Source organism: Rhinolophus hipposideros (assembly GCF_964194185.1).
Source record: "Rhinolophus hipposideros genome assembly, chromosome: 16".
Taxonomy (NCBI): domain Eukaryota; kingdom Metazoa; phylum Chordata; class Mammalia; order Chiroptera; family Rhinolophidae; genus Rhinolophus; species Rhinolophus hipposideros.
In genome coordinates this window covers 59,842,433-59,867,015 of record NC_138062.1, presented here as the reverse complement: position 1 = coordinate 59,867,015, position 24,583 = coordinate 59,842,433, and the positions used below count along the sequence as shown (strand labels likewise).

Sequence of the window (24,583 nt, the reverse complement as noted above, 5' to 3'; positions counted from 1 at the left end):
GGGGGAAGAGCAGGTCCCATTTTCAAGTTTCTCTTCCTACCAATTACCCAGTGCCTGGATCAGCAATCAATCCTCTCAACCAAGTCAGCACTGGGTAGCATTGCCTGCAGAGCCTGTATTAGTTTCCTGGTGCTGCTGTGACAAAGTGGGCCAAATAGGGCTAAACCCAGGTGAGGGCAGGGCTGGTCCTTCCGGAGGCCCCAAGGAGAATCGCTTCCCAGCTTATAGAGGTGCCACGTCCAGTGCAGCTTCTTCCATCTCTGACTCTGAGCCTCCTACCTCCCTCTTACGAGGACCCTGTGATGACACTGGGCCCCCGTAATCCAGGGTCGTCCCCATCTCAGGGGCCTTGACTTAATCCCACCTGCAAAGTCCCTTTACTCTGTGAGATGACATGTCCACAGGTCCCGGTACCAGGATGATGTCTTTGGGGACATTATTCTGCCTGCCAGTGTCCAAGCAAAATGCCATTTCTATGGAAGCACCAGAGACACTGTCAGAATTTTTGGATCAAACAGCCACTGCCTTTTCTGAGCCTTGCTTGGTTCAAAGGCAGATTTTTGTAGCCTGATTTTTATCTGCTCCCCATCAGGCCTGCCAACTGCTGGATGAGGTTTCTCTGCCCTTCGAGGGTCGGGCCGGGGCACGGGTGCGCTGGCGCGTGAGGGACGCCGAGGGGGGCAGAGCTGGCCCGGCTTCGCCTGGGTTTCCTTGTTTGTTCATAGATACTCACTGCTGGCTCCCCTCATTCTGGATATTTCTGTGTGGAAACAGTTCCAGTGTGTCTCATTGTCCCCTGTGGTTCTTGAGCTTCCAACTCTCCCTTCTCACATTCCAGTTTCCAGCAATTTCTCTCTATCTCTCTTAATTATTTTCTTTTTCATTATGGTTAATTATATGTAACATAAAATTCACCATCTTAACCATTTTAAATGCACAGCTCAGTGACATTAAGCACATTTATGTTGTGCAACAATCCCCACCATCTACCTCCAGAACTTTCTCATCGTCCTAAACTGACACTCTGTTCCCATTGAACACTCACTCTCCTCCCCTTCCCCAGCCCTGCCCCTACCATCTGCTTCCTGTCTTTGTGGATTTGTTTGTGGTACTTTGTTACGCAGCAGTAGCTGACTGACGCACTTTCTCTACATTGTCCCTTCCTTCCTTCCTCCCTCCTGCCACAGGCTTTTGACACGTTTTGTTCTCACTGTATGGGCAGCTGTTCCTTCCGTTGGGCACTCACCAGACTCTTAATTATCCTCCAGAACTCAGGCAACTCACTCCTCCCTCAGGAAGCCTCCCCTGACTTCCTGTCTAGTCCCACAGATGCATCTCTATTTTGGAGCCTTTATTGTCACTGTACTTTTAATTTACTTAGGTCTCTGCCAGTAAGGTTTAAGCTTTATGAGCTCAGAGAATCGAATCGGCCTCATTCTGCGCTGGGTACCCAGCACAGAGCAGCCAGGTTGCAAATATCAGGCAGAGAGAGAGCAAGTGAATGGTGCTTCTATATTCAATGCTAAGTAGCAGTGGGGCCCCTTCTGTGCCCTAATGATGGTGATGACAAGACAATTTAGAGAACACAGGGATCCTTAGAAAACCCACTGGGTGGGGGGAGCAGGGGCAGCTGGGGCTGAACAAACTTAGTGTGTGTGTGTTTGGGGTGGGGGGACATCAATGAGCTCATACACTAAATTTGAGTTTCCAGCCCTAATCACAGAAGTGAATCTTGGTGTCTTTGTCCCTAAAACATTTCATCAACTGATTCTTAGTTCAAGTGTGAGAATAAAGGGGTAAGTGTTGTGTAGCCTCACTCCCTGCCAGGCCCATGCCCCGCCACCCCCACGCATCTCCCCTTTCTTGTCAGCTCTGGATGGTGGCAGTGAGGCACAGAGCAGCTGTCCCCAGCAGAGACACGTTCCCTTGATAGGATGGAACATTCTGGCTGGGCTCCAGCATGCGGTTCCAGACTTAACAGGAAACATACTGAAATTTACACTCGGGTAAATTTGAATTTCAGATAAACAACAAATAATTTTTTTTTAAAGTGTAAGTATATTCCAAGTTGCACAAGACATACTTATACTGATTAGGGACTCCAGAGAGTTCTCCAGAGAAATAGCACTAGGGTTCTCCAGAGAAATAGCACCAATAAAATAGAGAGAGGAAGGGAGGGAGGGAGAGCGAGAGATTAGGAAATGGATCATGCTATTGTGGGGCTGGCAAGTCTGAAATCTGCAGGGCAAACTGGAAACTCAGGAAAAGTTGTGTTGCAGCTTGGGTCCAAAGGGAGTCTGGAGGCAAAAGTCCTTCCTTCTTAGGGGAGCTCAGTCTTTTCTCTAAAGCCCATCAACTGATTAGATGTGGCCCACCCACATTCCAGAAGGTCGTCTGCTTTACTCAACGTGTACTAATTTAAATGTTAATCTCATCTAAAAATTACCATCATAGCAACATCTAGAATAATGTTTGACCAAACAATGTGGCACTGTCGCCTAGCCGAGTAGACACACAAAATCAGTTATCCCAGGGACATAACTTACGCTACAGAAGTATGTTTTGTTTATGTGAAATTCAAGTTTAACAGGGTGTCCTGTGTGGCCTGCCATCCATCTCTAGTGGCCTGCAAAGCAACTCCATGGCCTCCCAGGAGGCCCCCAGCCTAGTGGGCACCTTCACAGAACCCCATCAAGGGAAATAAGGATCTGATTATCCCCCCAACTTCCTTCTCTGTGGTTTTCTAATGGGGAAAAATATGACGAGGCCAGATATGAATCACCCTCCACCCACGCAGTGCAGGGAGATCCCAAGGAGCCAAGGCAGATGGTGGATAACGAGGGCCACCTCTGCAGAAAGCAGGAAGGTGATTTGGCCACTGAGGAGAGGACGGCTCCTCTGTGGACTGAGAATGCCTTTGGCTTGGTCTCGGGAACATTAGAGAATCATCCAGCGAGGGGCTGAATGGGTTTTGCATTCAAGGCTCTGTCTTAGGGCTCTTCTAGTCACAGCTGGCAGAAACCAATTGCCTTAAGTGAAAGAATTTGTTGGCTCTTGACGGTAAGTTTCAGAGGCTAAAGTACCAGGGCTCAGCCTGTCACCACCTCCCAGCTCTGCTTTCTCAGAACGGAGACCCTGGAGCTCCCAGAAGCAGCAGAGCCCTCTATTTTGAGACATCTGACTTCCAGAACAGCAGGATAAGAAATCTGTGTTCCTCTAAACCTCTAGGTTTATGGTAATTTGTTACAGCATTCCCAGGAAACTCATACATATTCTTTCCAGAAATGGACCCCAGTGACCTACGGGAAGCCCACATGCACCAGCCTAGCCAGCATGTGGAATCCATTTTTTAGGGCTTTTTTTTTCAGTTCCAGGTGTACAAACCAATGTAATAGTTAGGCATTTATACCCCTCAGAAAGTGACGACCCCCCACTACTACCCCTCTGACATCGTATACAGCTGTTACAATTCCACTGACTCTATTCCCTGTGCTGTGCTCCACATCCCGTGACTATATATGTGTATACACATTTAATTATAGGTGGCATTCCATTTGTTAAGGCTTTTTTGAGTGGAGTCCGTTGGTGCCTAGCGCACTGTTGATGGCTGTCACATCTCCACAGGTAAGACCCTGGCTTAGGGGAAAAGAAACGCCCTCCTGTGCTGATACCATTTTTCTGCCCCTTTATTGCTGGCATCCAGGCGGCTGTCGTGGGGTCTGGGAGCCATGGAGCCCACCATTGGTGAATTACAACTTGTGCCCGGGGCAACAAAGGAAGTCCCTGCTCAGGACACCACGTGCCGCCGAGCAGCTCTGTCTGCGGCGGTGGCCACCAGCATCGTCATCATCACCCTGGCAGTCCTTGTGGGTAAGTGGCTGAGGGCTGGCATGGGTTCACATGCCAGGTGCCTTGCACAGAGACTCTCAGACTTGCCTCAGTGGTGTCTGCGTGATGGTCCCAGAAACAGGGCTGAGCGTGCATACATGGAATTGAAGGCTGGCCCTTCTTCCAAGGGAGAAGACGAGCTGGCCAGTGCCCAGGCACACAGTCTGGGATGGGTGGGCACATGGGCAGCTATATTTGGGTTTCTCACCAACAGCGTTCTCCAGGGAAGTTTTCATGGCCAGGTTGAAATGGAGACAAATAGGGATAGGGAAAAAATTTTCTTAAAAATCTTGAGAAATTTGAAAAATACCGAAAAGTATTTTTAAAATGAACTATTGTCTATGTTCCCACCACCCACAATCACAATTGCTCCCATTTCATATTTGTTTCCAGTCCATATTCATAGAATTCAAGATGAAATGTGCAAAATGATGACCCATCTATATGGTGTGGGGCTGCAGTTATAAAATAAACAAAGGAAGCTCTTTTTATACTTCAGTAGAATGATCTAAAACTTCGTTCCAATTTTAGTATATGTGCTGCCAAAGCGAGTACGTTCTTATCTTTTTAAATGTATGTGTGGAACATCAAAGTCTATCTTACAGCCGGGCACGGTTGACTGAGGCCCCCTCTTGGCTGTGGGAGTCAAGGGCAGGAAAATTCGGCTCTGTGTGCGTCTGTGCACGTGAACATGTGTGCATGTGTATGTGTGTATACATGCGCCGTGCATGTATCCTTGAACCAGGGAGGGGTGGGAGCAGGGTTTCACACCTTTATTCTAGAAGCACAGATACATTTTGGGAACAAATATACCGTATTTTGCTAAAATATAACATACCGTATTTTGCTGTGTATAATTACACTTTTTTGCCCTAATTTGTGAGGGGAAAAAAAGAATGTGCATTACACATGGGTAGTACTAATTCTGTATTTATATAAATGTTTTTAATTCTTTTATTTATGCTTATGAGTTAAAAGTGTAATTGTAGAAATCAATAACTATATCTATATGCAAAATAAAGCCCAGGAATACGATAATCGGTTTTGTTGAACTTACGACAAACTTGCAATGACGAAGAGTTCTTGGCTTTCTATGATGCGTAAGTATCGTAAATTATTTTTTTAATCTGCCCCTTTTTTAAAAGTTTTTTTGGGGGGGGAACAGTGTGTTTTTCCAGGACCCATCAGCTCTAAGTCAAGTTGTAGTTTTCAATCTAGTTGTGGAGGGCGCAGCTCACTGGCCCATGTGGGAATTGAACCCATGACCTTGGTGTTATGAGCACCGCACTCCAACCACCTGAGCCAGCCGGCCGCCCCAAATGTTGTAAATTTGATACCGCTACATGAAATTTTTCATACCTTGTATCTGTTCTTGTGTTTTGAAATTATTTGGTACATAAAATTTCTTGTACAATAATATGTTAAAAAAATAAATGCTAAGGGCGTCCGGTTGCTTCAATGGTAAGGGCGCAGTGCAAGGTCACCGGTTTGATTCTCATATGGGCCAGTGAGCTGCACCCTCCACAACTAGATTGAAAACAATGGCTTGACCTGGACCTGAGCTGCACCCTCCACAACTAGGTTGAGAAAACCAATGACTTGGCGTGGAGCTGATGGGTCCTGGAAAAACACACTCTTCCCCAACATTGCACCCTCCCCAAAAAATAAAAAGCAAAAATAAAAATAAATGCTAAAATTCCTTTATAATACAAAAAACATGTACCTAAATGTAAACAAATAAAATTTTGAATTAAAAAATTAAAACGAAAGATTTTTTTTTTCTGAAAGTTTGGGCCAAAAACGTGGTTGTGCAATATACACGGGTGCGCATTATACACAGCAAAATACGGTAATCCCCAGCAGGACCCCTGAAACCAAGGAAGCCTTTAAGATGCACTTAAAATTTTAAATTAAAAAAATATATATTTTAAACTCGAGGTGAAAATGTATCTCTTTCCCCTTTAAGACAGCTCACAGCTTCCAGTGGAGGTGTTAGCCTTGGGGGGACGTAGGGGTAGGGTGCTGGGACCTCTCTGTCCGGTTTCTCCAACTTCTAGGGGTCTGTGATTATTTTGGGGGGGAGTGTAAAGGCTTAGTTGGGTACAGAGCATAAGCAATTTGGTCTACATGACAGGGTGCTCATTTTCCTTTATATTTAGTTTTTGAAGAGAAAACAAACCACTTTTAGAATTGGTTTTGAAAATTTGTTCTATTGAATAGACAAATATGTAAATATCTGTCTAGATGGGTACTCATTCAGAATAAATAGAATCGGGAGCCGGCTTTCACGGTTTATGTGGCTGCTGCTTTCGTTTCCTTATTTTGCAATTATGACCATTTTTTGCTAGTGTGTCCTTTTGACAGTTCCAATATATTTTCAACAGAAACGTGTTTTCACAGTTTACGTGCTTGCTATCATAGTCTTTGTTTACGTTTTTTAATGATTATCACTCCTTGCTAGTGTGTATTTTTGGCACAGTGTCTCCGACAGTTGGAAAGCCATGTGTTTTCAGAGGGTGGGCATCTGGGGCAGGGGGCCGAAGGTCCTGATACCCGTGACTGACGGTAGCTGTGCCCCTGTGGTTTTTGGTGTCCCTTTCCCAGGGAACAGGTGGGGACTGTTGTTCCAAAGTGCAAGGAAGGTCTCCTGAGTCCCTTTCAGCCATTTTTGACTGAAGTTGGTTTCAGGCCCTTGGACCAGACACAACTGATGAGACAAAAATGACCGGGAGCTAGTTCTGCCCTCAGGCAAAACCTGGGGCCCTCTGGGGCTTCGTGTTATACCTAGGGGCCTCCAGGTGGGTGACATGTGAAAGCTGAAAAGGGGGCACTGTTAATAATCACTCAGGACAACCCCTGGGAGTCAGCGCACTCACCTGTTTGTCTGGGTGACCCAGCCCCTGGGTGGTGGGGGCCTTCAGGGCCCCCTAGCTGAGCCCCGACTCTGCAGTTGGGCTCTCTCACGGGGCCCTGGTCTCCCCCGCAGCCTCCCTCTCTACACAGGGCGTCGATGTGGAGCACACAGCCGAGCTGCAGGGCATCTGGTACGCCTGCAGCCTGCAGCAGGAGGCCTCCGATTACTACCGCACCCTGACGCCCACCCTGGAAATGCTGGTGAGGGCCTCCCATATGCAAGGGGGTGGCCGGGGGCTTTCACCCAGAGGAGCCCCCAGGCCCGAGCAAGCCCAGCAAGGCGAGGCCCGGGCAGGCGCTGGGCAGGGAGGTGGGCCCCTGGGGGAACAGGACAGGTGGGTGTGGCGGGACTGGTGTTTTCTGGAATGCAGGGGAGGGTGGTGTTGGTGGGAACTGACTCCAGCAGGCCCCATTGAAAGGTTGCAAACTGTCTTATGGTAAAGAATCAGAATCCTCATACATGGCCAGTAGGAATGTGAAATGGGGCAGCTGCTGTGGAAAACAGTCTAGCTTTCATCGAAAAGTTGTTAAATATGGAATTACTATCTGACCTAGCAGTTTCGCTCCTTGCTCTATACCCACGAGAAATAGAAACACACTTCACACATCCCTTGCTCACGTGTTCACAGCAGCCAAAAAGTGGAAACATCCCAGACGTCCCTCAGCTGATGATGGACACACACAGCGTGGCCCACCCATACACGGGACTGTCACTCCGCTGTGGAAAGGAGGGAGGCGCTGACACTTGCCACGTGGAGGGACATGAACACACGGTGCTCAGTGGATCAAACATCCATTGCAAAATTTAAGCGTGAATTAATGCAAAAGTACAAGTCTGTTCCTCCGTGGCACCTCTCATGTTTCAAATGCTCGGCAGTCACCTGGGGTGGTGGCTGCCATACAGGGTGGGGCAGATATAGAACATTCCAGGAATTTGTGGAATGTTTTATAAGACAGAGCAGGTCTAGATGCAGGCAAGCCCTGTCCCCATCCGCAGTCGGTCCCCATTACCCAGTCCTACTTCCAGCCCCCGACAACCACTAATCACTTCCTATCTCTGAGGACGTGCCTGTCCTGGATGTTTCATAGATGTGGAATCACACACTGTGGCCTTTTGGGTCTGGCTTCTCTCACTGGGCATCATGTTTTCAGGGTTCATCCACAGAGTAATGAGTGTCAGTGCTTTGCTCCTTTTCATGGCTGCGTAATATTCTACCCTGTGGATGGACACATTTTATCTACCTGTTGACGGAGCAATATTTTCATATAAATAACTTTGAAATGCCCTTTCCTGTAGTTTACACTGCTCAGTGAAGTCACTGCATGTATTGGGTCTAAGAGGAGGTGCTTTTCCGCCCCGCTTCTCCAGCTCTCTGCACACGACAGGTCTCCTCGGGGATGGGAGCCCATGCTGCCGTCTCAACATTGCTGCTGTGTTTCCGTTGCAGTTTGTAAGCAGCTTTCGGAAGACAGAGTTGGAGGCCAGCTGCGTGGGCTGCACGGTGCTAAGTTACAGGTGTGTCGGGGCCTCCTTCGGGGTGAAGGAACCTTGGTGGACACCCCAAGATGCCGGAAGAGTCCAGGGAGAAGAGCCCTCCCTCCAACGGCCTCTCTCCTGCCTGCAGGGATGGGAACTCCAGCGTCCTTGTGCGTTTCCGGCTGCACTTCCTGCTGCTGGCCCTGCGGTCACTGGACCTGGGCCTAGAGCGGGAGCTGCTGCAGCAGGGGCTCCGAACAAGGCTGCAGGGCCACGGCATCCCCCTGGGTGCCCACGGCACCATCGTGTCTGCCGAGCTCACAGGCAAGTAAGCAGTCGAGGCCCGAGATGTCATGAGGGACATGCTATGGGAGGGAAGCGTTAAACTTGGGGTTTTCAATAATCACCCCCTCCCGTGAAAGGGAAACACATGAGTACTTGCTTCACCCTCCAGGCAATAGCCACCTGTAAATGGCCAGAGTGTGACTATTTCCCTCTTTGCAGCCCACTTCACTCTGCTATTGTAGCACAAAATCAGCCCAAGACAATGCATAAGTGAATGGACACGGCTGTGTATCAATAAAACTTCATTTACAAAAACAAGTGGTGGGCCGGATTTTGTCGACTCTGGGTACAGAGATAAAAGTAAACGCTAAACTCTAAAACCTGAGGATGTATCAGGTTGTTGTCAGATTGAAGGTGGATCACCTAGCCCTTGCCCTACAGGACATTTGTGGTCCCCTCCCTATCAACGCTGACACACCTGAGGGTTGAATCTTAGTGACTTAATAGAATGTCCTGCGGTGGTGGAAATGTTCCATGTCTGCGCTGTGGCACCCAGCAGCCCCCTGTGGCCATGGAGCACCTGTCATGCAGCCAGTGAGACCACAGTGCTCCATTTGGTTTTCTCTTAATGGATTTCAGTTAGGCTTTAAGTGGCTCCTGTGGTGGACAGCTCTCTGCTTTGCAATGTAATGTTTTCAAAGAACGTCGCCACCCCCTGACTGAGCTAATATCTCTTCACAGGAAGCCAGAAGGGGCCGTTGACAGAAAGAGACTTGAAATCAGGTATGCTTTCTCTCTGTCACGGGCTCCCTGCCCTCTGCCAGGTTTCCTGTGATTGCAGCCACTGCGAGAAGGTTCCTAAGACCTGGTTCTCCTAAGAAGACGCCCAGGGCGAGCTGGCTGTGCACCCCAGCCTCCTCCGGGGGACAGATTCACAGTCCCGTGTGCACACAGGATTTGTGGATGAGGCACTTTGATTTATGTGGCCAAGCATGAGTGAGAGAAACCTTGTTGGAGGTTTTAAAAGCGGTGGAAGGCTGTTGTTAAAGAAAAGACAAAAAAACAGTTTATGGGGGGGAAAAGGAAAAAGAGTAAATGTCACCTGGACTCTCATCACTTTTAATATTCTGGTGACTATCCTTCCAGACAGCTCATGACACATATATAGATACTTATTTAGCTTCACACCAGTGGTCCTCAATTAGGGGTGACCATGTCCCCAGGGGACAGTGAGTGATGTCTGGGGACATCTGTGATGGTCACACTGCAATGCTCCTGGCATGGTGCCCGGATGGCCCGGATGGCCCCCCACAGAGAGTGACTGGGCTCCATTAAAGTGGTTAACATGGCAAGCTTACATTATGTGTTTTACCACAATTTAAAAAATTTTTAAAATTTTAAAAATTTAACCACAGCTTTCTCACTTTTTTAAAACATGGCTCCTGGAAAATTTGGGGGAGTACACATGATACACGTACACTTACGCTGCCCAGCCCTGGCTCCATGCTGACCGACATTCTTGTGTTGTGTCCCTGCTAATTCTGAGAAAGTCATCTCAGAAACACCAGAGGCTGGGAGCGATGGATTGAGGGTGGGAATCCACTCTGCCTTCAGGTCGCTGTCCAGGGAACGCCTTCTCCTGCAGGGACAGCCAGTGTGTGACCAAAGTGAACCCGGAGTGTGATGACAAAATGGACTGTTCCGATGGATCTGACGAGGCCCACTGCGGTCAGTCCCCCCCTGCGGCAGGAGCCCACCCCCATCCCTTCCCAGGGTCAGCTGCCGCTGGGCTTCCTGGCCCACGTTGTACAGCAAAGCCAAGTGGGGGGCCTTGGGCATGTCCTGGAACGTGGGAGCTTTGTGGATGAGAGACTCAGGTGCATATATGCCAAGGGAGCATGGCCGTGGTCCTGCCTTCTTGGGGTCCTGATTGGTGATCTGTGTCTTGCAGACTGCGGTTTGCAGCCAGGCTGGAGGACAGCCGGCAGGATTGTGGGTGGCATGGAAGCGTCCCCCGGGGAGTTCCCTTGGCAAGTCAGCCTCCGAGAAAACAGCGAGCACTTCTGTGGGGCCGCAGTGATTGGGGCCAGGTGGCTGGTTTCTGCTGCCCACTGCTTCAATGAGTGAGCCCCACGCCCCTGTGGCCCAGAACCCCCCCACCCCGTACCCCATCTGCCCTGCCACCCTGCAGATGCCACCTCTACTGAGTGTCCTCAGAGCCCCTTGGAACTCATTTTTGTCTTTCTCTCTTTACTTTTCCTTTACTTTTTTGGTTGAATCCAGATACATTTCTTTTTTCAAAACATAGTTTTTAAATGGTGGTAAAACATGTATAACATAAAGTTACTATTTTAACCATTACAACTCAGCAGCATTAAGTTCATTCACTCTGCTGTGTAGCCATCTCCATTGTCATGTCCAGAACTTTCCACCTCCCCAAACTGACACTCTGTGCCCATTAGTCACTCACTGCCCGCCCCTCCCCCAGCCCCTGGCCCCACCATCTACTCTCTGTGTCTGTGAATCTGACTCCTCTGGGACCTCCTGTGCGTGCGGTCACAGTGTTTGTCCTTCTGTGTCTGGCTGATGTCATTGAGCATCACGTCCTCCAGGTCCATCCACATTGTAGTGGGTGGTGGAGTGTCCTTGCTTTCTAAGGCTGGATAACATTCCAGTGTGTGGATATGTAATATTTTGTCTGCTTTAACATGTCTCACCCTAATCGGAGCCCTGTTGGAGCCTTGTGTGTGTTTAAAATGTTCCTAATTCCCACACTGTTGGTGTTTGTTGCATCGTGACTTTTGACAATGTTGCTTAAAAATATCATCTGTCTGGATGACTGAGTTTTGGGGCGCCCCTTCCCATTTGCCCGTGGTGATCGCCTTGCCCGTCCCGCCCCCAACCCGCCCCCCCAACCCGCCCCCAACCCGCCCCCCCAACCCGCCCCCCAAACCGCCCCCCCCAAACCGCCCCCCAACCCGCCCCCAACCCGCCCCCAACCCGCCCCCAACCCGCCCCCCCAACCCGCCCCCCCAACCCGCCCCCCAACCCGCCCCCAACCCGCCCCCCCAACCCGCCCCCAACCCGCCCCCCCCAACCCGCCCCCCAACCCGCCCCCAACCCGCCCCTTTCCTCCGCCCTCTGAGCTGCGCTGTGGTCGCCCCGCCCCGCAGGTTCCAAGACCCCACGGAGTGGGTGGCCTACGCGGGTAGCACGCACCTCAGCGGCTCGGAGGCCAGCACGGTGCGCGCGCGCGTGGCGCAGATCATCACGCACCCCGCCTACAACTCCGACACGGCCGACTTCGACGTGGCGGTCCTGCGCCTCGGCAGCGCCCTGCCCTTCAGCGGGCACGTGCAGCCCGTGTGCCTGCCGGCCGCCTCGCACGTGTTCCCGCCCAGGAAGAAGTGTCTGATCTCGGGCTGGGGCTACCTCAAGGAGGACTTCCGTAAGCGCTCACCTCCCCGGCAGAAGCCCTGCGGACGGCACAGGCCGTCCTCCGTCCCCTCCTTATCCGCGGTTGCTGAGTTGCGAGCTCGCTACTTGCTAACACCTGTCTGGAACCTCAAAGGGGCGCAGACGGGAATCCGTGCGCACTTGCAGACGTGCACAGAGCAGTGACACGTTGCAGTTGGAACCAGGCAACGTCTGCCTCTTTGTTTCAGCTCAGATGTGAAGCGGGGTCCTTTTCCTGTATATTTCCTGTCACATTTTTTTTTTTGCATTTTTGTGCTTTTGTGGTAGATTGTGATGTATGGCCCCCAGCGTAGAGCTGATGCGCTGGCTGCTGACCCTGAACAAAAGGCTGGGCTGTGCGTTCGTGAAAACAACACGTGTTAGGTCAGCTTCCTTCAGGCATGAGCTACAGCACTGCTGGCCTTGAGTTCAGCGTTAATAAGGCAATGATACGTGAACTTGAAAATAAAAAGCCTTTCAAAGGGAGAGGCAACAAGCATTTACTTGAGATCAGTAACAATAGCTATTCAGCAACCATTCAGACAGAAGAGGGGGAACAGATTTAGCAAGGGGTGCAGAGAGGTGACACCTTAGCTAAGACCTGGCCAATCAGGCAAAGCCAGACAGGCAGAGTCAGAGGACAGGAGAGCGTCCTGCAGAGAGAATCCCCATCATCAAGCAAAGTTCTATTGGACAACGTTGGTCCAGAACATTCTTGAGCTACAGTGCCCAATACAACAGCCACTAGCCTCCGGCCAGCTCAGCAGGTGAACAAGTCTACAAAGACGTTGCCTGTCAATGACTCTGGAGCCTGGGGTGGGGTTCCCAGGGCTGAAGCCCTAGCAACCGCCCCCGCCACACACATACCCCGAGTTCAATGAGAATCTGAGAATCCGACACAGCCCGACCTCCCTAGCAGTGCCCATTGGCTTCCGTTCTGGAGTTTTCTCAGGTCTGTGTCTGCCTGAGAAGAAAGAAAAATCGTGGAAGAATAGGATTTTTGTGATAAGGAAAGATATTTGCTACAAAGACAGGAGATCTAAATATCTAATTAGGAGAGAAAGTCTTTGATGACTGAATTCAGTCAACAAACATTTGAGCCCCTCCAGCTCACCAAGCATTGCTCCAGCGACAGGCAGGAAGCAAAGCACATTAAACCCCTGCCCACGTGGCGCTCACTGTCTGGACCAGCGCCGTCCAGCAGAACTTTCCTCTGTGACAGATGTTCTCTATGTCTGTACCGAGCACTAATGGAAGACACCAGCCCCGTGAAGGGTGGCCAGTGTGACTGAAAACCTGACTTTTACATTTTATTTCATTTGACTGCATTTAAATCTACATTTACATAGCCACGTGTGGCCGGTGGCTACTGTATTGGACCTGGCAACTCTAAGGGCAGCAAATACTAAACAAGACAAGTGATAGATGGTGATGAACGCAATGGAGATCAATAACCAGAGATGGGGGGGGGGAGAGATGCAAATTTAAATAGGGTGTTCAGAAGGGGTCCCCTTGAGAAAGGAGGGGAAGGAGGAAGGCAAGCAGATTCTACAAGGGCAAGCATGCTAGGCAGGTGGAGCAGCATGTGCAAAGGCCCTGGGGTAGGCAATCCAGACCTGGGTGTTTAGGCTAAGTCGGGGTCGGGGGAACGCACAGGAGCATTGGAAGAAACACACAGTATTACCTGATTTAATGTTTAGCCAAGATGGCACTGGCTGCTGGTCTAAAGAAAGATGCCAGCAGGGTAGGACTAGAGTAACAGCCGGCCCCGGTAAGAGGAGAGGAGCTGAGGAGCCCAGTCTTGGATGTTAACCTAGACGCATCTTCATTGTCAAAAATGTTATAATCAGTGGGCGTTTGTGGAGCGCTTACTCTCTGCTAGTATCTGAGGCTAGTGCTGCAGCAGCTCTGCTTACCACTGGGGAAACTGAGGCTCAGAGAGGAGCTGTCCTTCAGCCTCCTGGCTTGGGGTGACTGCCTGGGGCCATGGAATGCTCACCCTGCTTGTCTCTTCTGTCTTTGGCAGTGGTCAAGCCGGAGATGCTGCAGAAAGCCACTGTGGAGCTACTGGACCAGGCCCTGTGCGCCAGCCTGTACGGCCACTCTCTCACAGACCGGATGGTGTGTGCTGGCTACCTGGACGGGAAGGTGGATTCCTGCCAGGTGAGTCCTGCTGCCGCAGAGCACACAGACAATGGCACACCCACTGAGGTGCACTAGGAAAGGCCCCCAGGTTTCTGCCCCATGGCTCTCCTCCCCCCGGTGGGGGAGTCCTCAGTTTCTGGTCCATCACCAGGGTGTCCCTTTGCTTGATTTTTAGCACAGCTCTGGATTTTCTTCCTTTTAGTTTATATTTTTTGCTCTCATTTCTAAAGCCTGGTGGGTGGGGAAAAGGTAGAAAGAGACTGCTACATGTGCTGAGGTTGCAATATCAAAACCAGAACCTGCAGAAAATGTTGGGAAATAATAAGAGAGTACTTGAGTTTGAGAGCGTAAGCGTCAAGGAGAGCTGTGGGTGATCACAAGACAGGATAGGTGAGGGCAGATCAGGCACTTCAGGAGAATACCACAGCTGCCAGTGACACTGTCAACCTAAGGAGTGATATTATCAAAGATCTACTGGGATTAGGAGGGGAGGGGATGATGTTGATTGCGACTGGGTTTTTAACTGCCAGTAGTAGAACTGAACGATATCGTAATGGTCCCATAGTCTGACTGTCCTATTCTATTTTTACAGGAGAGGAAACAGGGTCTGAGATGTGAACTATCAGCCCACATTTTATTCGTGAGCTCATGAGCTCGCATGGAGAGAGGTCCCTGTCCATGGTGCTTTCTCTGACCCTGCAGCTCTGGGATTTGAGGCTGGGGCCGGGGAGCCCTGACCCCTCCTTAGGGTGTGCTTTGTCTCCTAGGGTGACTCAGGAGGTCCCCTGGTCTGTGAGGAGTCCTCTGGCAGGTTCTTCCTGGCCGGCATCGTGAGCTGGGGCATCGGTTGTGCAGAAGCCCGGCGTCCAGGAGTTTATGCTCGAGTGACCAGGCTGAGAGACTGGATTCTGGAGGCAATTGCCATGACAAGCAAGCCTCTGGCCCCCACGGTGGCTCCTGCCCCCACCATCCCCAGCACTGCCTGGCCCACTAGCCCCGAGAGCCGGGTGGTCGACATCACCACCAAACCCACACTGGCCCCGAGCTCTGTTCCTCTTGACTCAGTGACTGCTTCTAAGCCACAAGGTATTTCCTGGGGAGACAGGCAAAAGTAGGTGTCCCCTCCCTGCAGGGTCAGATCGATTGGTACTGCCTTCCTGAAGCACTCACGGGGAAAAGATGGGTGATTGATTAGTGATGTCTGTCATGAACAAGGGCTAAGTCACACTGACCATCCTTCCGATTTACTGCCTGGCAAAGTCAAGTAGTCCAAGAAGTAAACACAGAATATCCTGGTGGGTCATCAAGAGGCTAATGACCTTGACTGTGGGACCAGGGTGGGAGAGAGACTCATTTAGAGTTTTCTTTCACACGTGGGTGTCCTTACATTCTAATATCTGAGAACCCTAATTTCTCTTCTTTTTACCCAGGATTTTTCTAGACACGCTTGTGTGCTTCTTTTCCCATGTGAAGAGTAAAACCAGCTTATCCAGTTTTTAACATTTATTTTATTTTTAATTGTGGTGACAAACACATAACACAAAATCAACCATTTAGAGGTTTTGTGTATGGTTTAGGAGTGTTAAGTCTATTCACATTGTTGGCCTGGGGAACCACCTTGATGAACACCTGGGTCTGCTCACATGTTCTACATCTGTCTTCACTTTGTGATTTCCAAGGAGCCAGGTCCAGTCACAGCCCAGATACGATACTGATCCTTCTGTATGGCCCCATAAACCTGCAGCGCTCTGAGACCATCAAAACTTGGCCTCATGTAAATGTCACCTACATCCCACCCTGTCCCCAGATCTCATAATAATCTAACTCTTCCTTTGTTTGGTGAGCCTCCCCATGGTTCTGGTGTGTGCCCCCACCCCTTGTAGCCAGCCATAACCTGACCTTGGGGGCTGTAGGTCTGTATCTGGCAGGACTTAGGCTGATGGGGCCAGGGCGCTCTATAATTTTATCTTATCCTTTTTAACCTATACCCCCAGCTGTGTCACACACTTGCTGTGAGACATTAGGACACCTTTAAGCCTTGGTTTCTTCATCTGTATAATGGGGGTAATTTGCCCCAGCACAGCCAGAGCCAGGAGGCTGCATCCCGGTGTCCCCAAAACTCTCTGTGCCAGGTGCTCTCACTCTGAGCTAAAACACCCAGACCCTCCTCTCTTGTCCCCTCACAGAGTGTGGGGCCAGGCCGGCAATGGAGAAACCCACCCGGATCGTGGGAGGGTTAGGAGCCGTTGCTGGGGAGGTGCCCTGGCAAGTCAGCCTGAAGGAAGGTTCCCGGCACTTCTGTGGAGCGACAGTCGTGGGGGACCGCTGGCTGTTGTCGGCAGCCCACTGCTTCAACCAGTAAGACCTGCCTCGGGCCAGAAGGGCTGCTCAGCTCTCCCCATCATCACGGGGTCCCCACCCCAGCCCCATCAAATCCCCATGCATTCACAAAGCACTATGACCAAGCCTGTGGCTACCTGTGCGATAGGGTGGCCACAGTGGAGGCAGCCCCCTGGTTCCCACCCCACCCCACCCCAGGGCATCTGGATATCCATATGCAAATGAGAGGACGGAACATGGCCTTGGGGGTGCCGCCTCAAGGGCGTAGGCCTGGGCTGCACCTTCTGGGAGGACAATCTGTTGAGCTGGCCTTTGGGGGACAAATAGGGGCTAACTGGGGGTGGTGGTATGTGTGACAAGTGCTCCTTCCCCTCAACTGGGGGGGGTGGTATGTGTGACAAGTGCTCCTTCCCAGGGGCCTTCAGTCTTTGAGAGTCATAAAGCTATAAGGGCCTCTCGTGCTGCCGGGCCAGTTCCCTCTTGTTACAGAAAAGGAAATAAGGCCCAAAGGGGCTCCCTGCCTTGCTCTGGTCCTCTAGCCTGGGACCGCTTTTGGGGAGCAGCCGTGTGCCCCCCTCATCCTCCTGGTGCCCCTCCTTAGAATCTGGGCCCTGTGAGTCTACCTGGCTCCCTGGGGGCAGCGAAGGTGTCTGAGTGGCCCCTTGTCAGCAGCACAAAGGTGGAGCTGGTGCGGGCCCAGCTGGGCACCGTGTCCCTCATGGGCATTGGTGGGAGCCCAGTGAAAGTGGGGCTCAAGAGGGCAGTGCTGCACCCCCAGTACAACCCCAGCATCCTGGACTTCGACGTGGCTGTCCTGGAGCTGGCCAGGCCCCTGGACTTCAACAAGTACATCCAGCCCATCTGCCTGCCCCTGGCCATCCAGAAGTTCCCTGTGGGCCGGAAGTGCATGATCTCTGGCTGGGGTAACACGCAAGAGGGAAATGGTGAGTTCTCAGAGGGGTCTCTGCTCCCCACACCTGCAGACTACGCGCCTCTACATTCCTCCATGGGTCGCAAACTTTGGCCTGCGGGCCCAATGCGGTTGCATTTTATAAATAAAGTTTGGTTGGCACACAGCCACACCCATTCGTTTTACAGATGGTTCGGGTGGCTTTCCTGCTACCAAAGCTGTCCCAACAGAGACTGGCTCGTAAAGCCGAAAATACTCTGTGGCCCTTTCTAGAAAAAGTTTGCAGACCCTGGTGCTATAACCTTCAGAGCCTCCAAGAATTAATGGTTCCTTCGAAATCTCAGAGTGGCCTCCCGCAGGTCACCCAAGGTGCTGGGGACAGTAGCAAGATCCTAGGTCTCCGAGTTGGGACCCTGGGCTCTACTTCCTTCTCGCTGTGAGCCTCAGTTTCTTCGTCTGCAGGATGGGGGTGGTACCTCATGCTGAGGTTGTTGTCAGAGCTAACGTGGGTATTGAACGGTGACCACTCTGTAAGTGGTGTGTGGGGGGCGTCTCCTTCCTGCAGCGACGAAGCCGGACACTCTGCAGCGAGCGTCCGTGGGCATCATAGACCAGAAGGCGTGCAGTGCACTCTACAACTTCTCGCTCACAGACAGGATGCTCTGTGCGGGCTTCCTGGAGGGCAAGGTGGACTCCTGCCAGGTAGTGTTCACAGACGGGACGGGGGGATCTGGACGCGGTGCCCACACACCCTCCCCCCCGCCCGGCAGTGCTGCTTGTGTGGGCGCAAGGACAGAAGGAAAATACTTTTTAGTGCAGCAGTTGAGCAGGGAGAATCTGGGATGAACCCAATGTCTTGAAATGTGTAATTCGGAGAACTGATAGTACGTGTGAGCAGCTGGGTATATGTGAGTACAAGGCAGAGCCACATACATACTCGCACTGCGTTTAAAGGTGCACAGCAATGCTAACTGGAAAAGCTAACACAGATGAGTACTCGTACTGACCATGCTGTCCCACAGGATGGCGACAGCTACTCTGCCCGGGAGGTGGGGCACTGGGTGGGGGCGGGGCTGTGTCCCTCCCTGTGTCCATGTGTCCTCAGGCCGCGTCCTCCTGCCCCACTGATGGGTCTCTCCCACTGCGAGGACTCAGGAGGGCCTGGCAACACCCTCTGCAGAGAAGGGGCCAGATGTTCACAGCCAGCCTTCTTTGCTTCTTTTTTAGGGTGATTCTGGGGGGCCACTGGCCTGTGAGGAGACCCCTGGTGTGTTTTATCTGGCGGGGGTTGTCAGCTGGGGGATCGGCTGTGCGCAGGCCAAGAAACCCGGAGTATACACACGAATCACCAGACTGAAGGGCTGGATCCTGGACACCATGTCATCCCAGCCTCTCCCCACACCTGCCCCCTCCACGACAAGGACACCTGCCACCAGCAGTCATGCTCCCAGGACGACAGCTGGCCTCACAGTCCTGGGTGTCACGGCCAGCAGACCCACCCTCCGGGCCACCAGCAGGGCCACCAGTCAACCTGCCAACAGGACCGCCATGGCCATGAGCACCACTGCTAGGGGGCACACGCCACTTCCAAACACCCCCTGGACCACCATGGGGTCCCAGCTACCAGGTACCGGGAGGACGCACTGACACGTGTGGGTGGCAGGGGCCCCATATCAGCCAGCTAGGTCTGCCGGCCCAATGTCCCACAGTCTAGGTGACTAAAACAACTAACATTTGTTCTCCCCAAGTCCTGGAGGCTGCAGTCCCAGGCCACGTGCTGGCAGGGCTGGTCCCTCTGAGGCCGCTCTCCCTGGCGTGTGGACGCCGTCTCCTCCCTGTGTCCCTGTCCCTCTGTGCGTGTCTGTGTCCTGACCGCCTCTGAGAAGGACACCAGTCAGATTGGATCAGGGACCCCCAGTGACCTCACGTTACCTTGCTCTCCCCTGTAAAGACCCCGTCTCCAAACACAGTCGCCTCCTGAGGGCCTGAGGCTCAGGCTCCACCCTCTGGATGTGGGGGCGCACGGTCCAGCCCGTTGTCAGTCCTGACAGCCAGGGACATGGGCACTGATTGGGCAGATCCACAGGATCCGGTGGTAAAAGCCTTGTCCTGCAACCCGTCTGCTCCCACTTTAAAAAGGAGACTTCAGGGCACCGCGGGCACAGGGAGTCCCTGGGCAGGGGTCTCTGTTAGGGCAGTTCTCCGTCCACTCATCCCATGCTCGCAGAGCCCTCCTCTCTGCCAGGCCCTGTACTAAGCGTGGGTGCACAGGGAGCCAGGTGCTCTAGAAACACACACCTAATAGAATGGCAGGAGTCAGGCGGTAAAGGAAGACAACGCAGGACAAAGCTAGGGCGGAGGTCGGCTGGCCCCCAGGTTCCCTGCTATGTGCGTAACTGGCTGGTGGAGACACTGAGACAGTGTACCGTGACCCTTCCGCTCACATCAAAATGCCGGGTCCACTTTTACTGACTATTAGAACCCCGTGAAATTGCCACATTTGCATCATAATTCAAAGCCCCTTCAGATACAGGCAATGTCATGTGGCTTGAGCTAAGTCAGAAGCCGTCTGTACTGTCTGGTGGACTAGAGAGAAAGGACTCTGGCTTCTGCACGACGTAGGGCGTGCCGGGTGGACCCCCATGACAGATGGTGCCGGGAGACACCATGCCCCTCATCTCAGTCTTGAGGGACAGAATGGCCACCCAAGCAGAGCTCAGTGGAGAGGACATGGCTCTCTGGAAAAAGGTGAAAGTGGGCGGGGCCCAGCAGAAGGTACGGCCCCCCCAACTCCACCCCTGCCTGGCTCTGGGTCACAAACCGACCCCCAGCCCCTGCCTCTGCGTCTCTGTGCACACAGCCCCAGCAGACCTGGATTTGGTGCTCTCACAGCCAGATTCTGGGCACCAGGTCTAGTCTGGGCACCAGGGTGCTGGGCCCAAGCTGCTTCTGGGGGCCACCAAAGGAGACAGGTGCTCAGCCCAGAGGGCTGCTGGTCTGTGCAGACTGCACCCATCTTCCTTCACACTGCGGACTTTCCCACAACTCCCGTGTCTTGGTCCCTGTCATCCCCACAGTGACTCCCCACAGGACTGATCCAGAGAAATGACTCTGCCCCTTTCCTCTGTCATCAGCCCCCCTTCCCTGGGCCTCCCCTAAGCCGCCACAGTCCTTCAGATCAGTGGTGGCCAGAGGTGTGTGTGCATAATTTAACCCCATTACAGAGAAGTTGGGGGGAAACCACCCATAATCTTACTGCCCTATCCTGACCTTCATGTCGTGTCACGAGGGTGTTTTTTCCTCCCCCACCCACATATGTTCATAGTGTCCTTGTCCCATCAGCCCAGGTCACCCAGACACAGACCTGAACCCTAAGGTTTGTGGGCTCTTTGCAATGAGGCAGCCCTAAGGAACCAGGGGTGCCTCGCCAAACAATGGAAGTCAGGTTGTTATGGGATCTGGGGGGAGGGTGTGGTGTAGGTAACTTAGACGAAGCGATTTCGATGGGCTCAGAGCAAAGCAGACCATGTGCCAAGGGCCTGGGAGTGGGTCTGGAGGGTGAGGAGGACCCAGGGCCTGTCTCCTTGGAAACCAGTTAAGAGAGAGGTGACAAGAAGTCCAGAAGCCCCTCATCTGAGCCCTGCTCCTGGACTGGAATTCCAGGTAGTCTCGGTGATTTAGACCCTCCATGGCTCTGCTTGGTGACAGCAGTTTCTGACAGTTTAGTTCAGAGAGTTTAGGGCACAAGGTTTCCAGCAGGGCCCCAGGAAACCAGGTGTTCGATGCTTCATAGCTAGCCCATTCTTAGGAGAAATAGTTTCTTGTTAACTCTGCAGCTGACTTTATCTGGGCTCGGCCTCCAGCCTGATGATTTTCACTTTTCTAGTAGGTCCAGGCTGCAAATTCTTATCTTGGGGGCCCAGACTTGGAGGAAGCCCCTGAAAGGGCAGCACTGTCCATTGTGGGAGCGGTGTTTCCAGGAGAGGGGCTGCAGCTTCCGCAGGCCTCTTGGTTCTGGGCGAGGTCCAGATGGTGTCAGGAAGGTGGAGGAGGTGGGGCTGACGGCACTGGGCAGGTGGTCCCTCCTTCTACCGGAGGCGGGGACCTTTCCCAAAGCGGCGGTGCAGGGGAGACAGGCGGCTGCGGGCGGCTGGGTGGTGGGAGAGCGCTGGAGAAGGGGGCCGGCTCCAGAGCCGGAAAATGCCCTGTGGGGATGGGGGGGCGGGTAAGAGTACCCCTGCTGGGGAGAATGGCTCCCTGGCAGCATCCTTTTGAAAGCACCTTGTTTTTTCTACAGTCTGGGCAGACAGGTTAGCGCAGTGGGACGCAGCAAGGTTCTCCTGGGCAGTGGCTTTGGGTGTGCCAAGGCTTTTCGAGGCGTGTCCCCCACGCAAGTGGCTGTGCGGAGGGGGCCCAGTGCGTCCACCCGCCGACCCGCGGCCCCGCCCCCTCCCCCAGCAGACTGCGGCCTGGCGCCAGTGGCAGCTCTGACCAGGATCGTGGGCGGCAGCGCCGCGGGCCGCGGGGAGTGGCCGTGGCAGGTGAGCCTGTGGCTGCGGCGCCGGGAGCACCGCTGCGGGGCCGTGCTGGTCGCCGAGAGGTGGCTGCTGTCTGCGGCGCACTGCTTCGATGTGTGAGTCCGGCCCGCCCCCAACGCCCCGGCCCGTCTGTGGTTCACCAGACCGACCTGTGGCCCGAAAACTGTCATGCCTCGGCGTCGTTGCCCGGAATGCTCCCCCATCCCGAGGCTGACCATACGGGAATTCAGGGGCCCAGTCCGTCCCCGGGCCCCCACCAAAGCCGGGGCCGCAGCCTCTCCCAGGCCAGGGTCAGGCTTCTCCGGGTAACTGCGGGACCTCTCCACCCCCAACGCCATCCCCCAATGGCCATACTCTGGGGGGTCCCCTTCTTGGAAGGCCGCTCAGTAGAGTGGACCAGGCAAGGGGCCCTGCCCTCCATGGAGACGCCCATCTCTTGAACGCGCACTGTGCGCCTCGTGGGGCGGGGCCCTCGGGCCACCAAAGTCCTAGTATTGGGCAGAAATGAAGACGGCTTGTGGTGTCACCTCGTTGCCCGAGGGGGCGCATTTCCGTCATGGGCACCCCTCGCTGTCCTAGGAGGGGACGACTCAGACCCATTGAGCAACCCCAGGCCGAGAGGTCAAGTGCCCAGCCCACGGCCCCCAGCCGGCCGCTGGGGCACAAGCAAGGCCTTGGACACAGCACCACCGGGCAGCGTCAGGTGGGCGGGGGCCGTGGCGCAGGGATCTGGGCCAACGCCTGTCCGCGCGCCCTGCAGCTACGGGGACCCCAAGCAGTGGGCGGCATTCCTGGGGACGCCATTCCTGAGCGGCGCCGACGGGCAGCTGGAGCGTGTGGCGCGCATCTACAAGCATCCCTTCTACAACCTCTACACGCTCGACTACGACGTGGCGCTGCTCGAGCTGGCGGCGCCCGTGCGCCGCAACCGCCTGGTGCGGCCCATCTGCCTGCCAGAGCCCGCGCCCCGGCCCGCCGACGGCGCGCGCTGCATCATCACTGGCTGGGGCTCGGTGCGGGAGGGAGGTATGCGCGGTCGGGTGCCCGCAACCTCGGGGGTGAGGGGTCCAGGGGCGTCGGGAAAGCCCCAGCCTGTGCCCGCGCGGCCCCACCGGCCCGTGTCGCCTGCAGGCTCCATGGCGCGGCAGCTGCAGAAGGCGGCCGTGCGCCTCCTCAGCGAGCAGGCCTGCCGCCGCTACTACCCGGTGCAGATCAGCAGCCGCATGCTGTGCGCCGGCTTCCCGCACGGCGGCGTGGACAGCTGCTCCGTGAGTGTACTCTACTGTTGGACTAGGGGCTCTGCGGGGTCCAGGTCCCACCCATCGAGGACGAGGGCGAGGGTCTAGTAACTCTAAAGCCCGTAAGCCAGGCCCTACTCTCCAGTGCAAACCTGAGCTGATCAAGCAGGGCGTTCTCGGTCTCAGAGTTTTCACTCCACCACTGTTTATTGGGCATGGGCATCCGTCACGAGCCAGTTCCCACCCATCCCACCCTCCCGTCCCCTGGACCTGCAGAGGAGGGACACGGACATGCTGCATGCAGTGTGAGGCCCTGTTCTGCTAGGGGACCACAGTGGCAGGTGTCCACAAATGTCCACCAGCCAAATGAAATGGCTCATCCTGGCACTGAACCCATTTCCCAGATAATAAAAGTGAGGTTCACAAGGGTAGTTACTTATCTAGCATCACACAGGGACCCCAGGCGACACTGCTGTGGTGGACAGCCACCCAGGGGTATACAGATCAGGCCAGTCCTTTCTTGGCACAACAGCTGTTGAGGAGGTACTGGCCTGCTCTGAGCACCCTTCCTCTCTCATCCCCTCAGGGTGACGCTGGAGGACCCCTGGCTTGCCGGGAGCCCTCCGGACGGTGGGTGCTAACTGGGGTCACCAGCTGGGGCTATGGCTGTGGGCGGCCCCACTTCCCAGGCGTCTACACCAGGGTGGCTGCCGTGAGAGGCTGGATCGGACAGAACATCCAGGAGTGAGGGCCCATAGGCTGCCCAGGCCTGAGATGTGAAGGCAGCAGGAACCAGCGGCCACCCCACCCCAAGGTGGAGTCCAGATGGTGGGAGGGCAGCAGGTGCAGTTTTACTGCATGTTTCACTCCAATAAACAGCCCCTTGTCCGTAGCTTGCTGTCTCAGCACCTCCGTATTACAGCAAGAACCACTCGCCTGCACATCACCCAGGGCCCGGAAATGGGAGGAAAAACGGGGTAGGGAGAGCAAGGCCTCCCAGGGAAAGGGCTACCCCACAGCCTTTGGGGCTGGGGGAAGTTCAGCCTCATCTTCAAGGCTCCCTTTTGTCCAGAGAACGCAGTAGCACCAAGGGTAACGACAGTGGGGGTGGCTCAATCTGGGGAACCATCTCCCACGGAACCCCCTGCAGATAAGATTCACAGGGCTCTCTCCGCCCCCCTCGGCAATTTATTTGTCAGCCCACCCCCGGAAGGTCACAGCTCAGGTGGACCTAACCACACCCTACACCCCCAGGTCCACAGGAGGATTTTATGCCCAAGGGCGTGAGGCTGCCCGGGCACACTAGGGGAGGTGCCACCGGACTCGCAGCACTTTGCTAAGTTCCAGGGCCCCCAAAGTCCCCAGCTACACCCGCTGGCAGAGTGCGGTGGGT

At 53.9% G+C, this 24,583-nt stretch overlaps 1 protein-coding gene across 1 annotated transcript; it reads left to right on the top strand.

Moving 5' to 3' along the window:
* Positions 1-3,728: 3,728 nt before the first annotated feature.
* Positions 3,729-24,529, top strand: TMPRSS9 (transmembrane serine protease 9; the record flags this gene model as incomplete). Its single annotated transcript, XM_081076813.1, has 18 exons — positions 3,729-3,870; positions 6,875-7,002; positions 8,250-8,317; positions 8,427-8,606; positions 9,309-9,346; positions 10,178-10,291; positions 10,515-10,686; positions 11,737-12,011; positions 14,046-14,182; positions 14,932-15,250; positions 16,351-16,522; positions 17,177-17,448; positions 17,980-18,116; positions 18,642-19,041; positions 21,876-22,047; positions 22,713-22,978; positions 23,084-23,220; positions 23,777-24,529. 18 exons carry the CDS (start codon positions 3,729-3,731, stop codon positions 23,936-23,938), a joined length of 3,291 nt encoding a protein of 1,096 aa, XP_080932939.1. The 3' UTR covers positions 23,939-24,529.
* Positions 24,530-24,583: the final 54 nt, after the last annotated feature.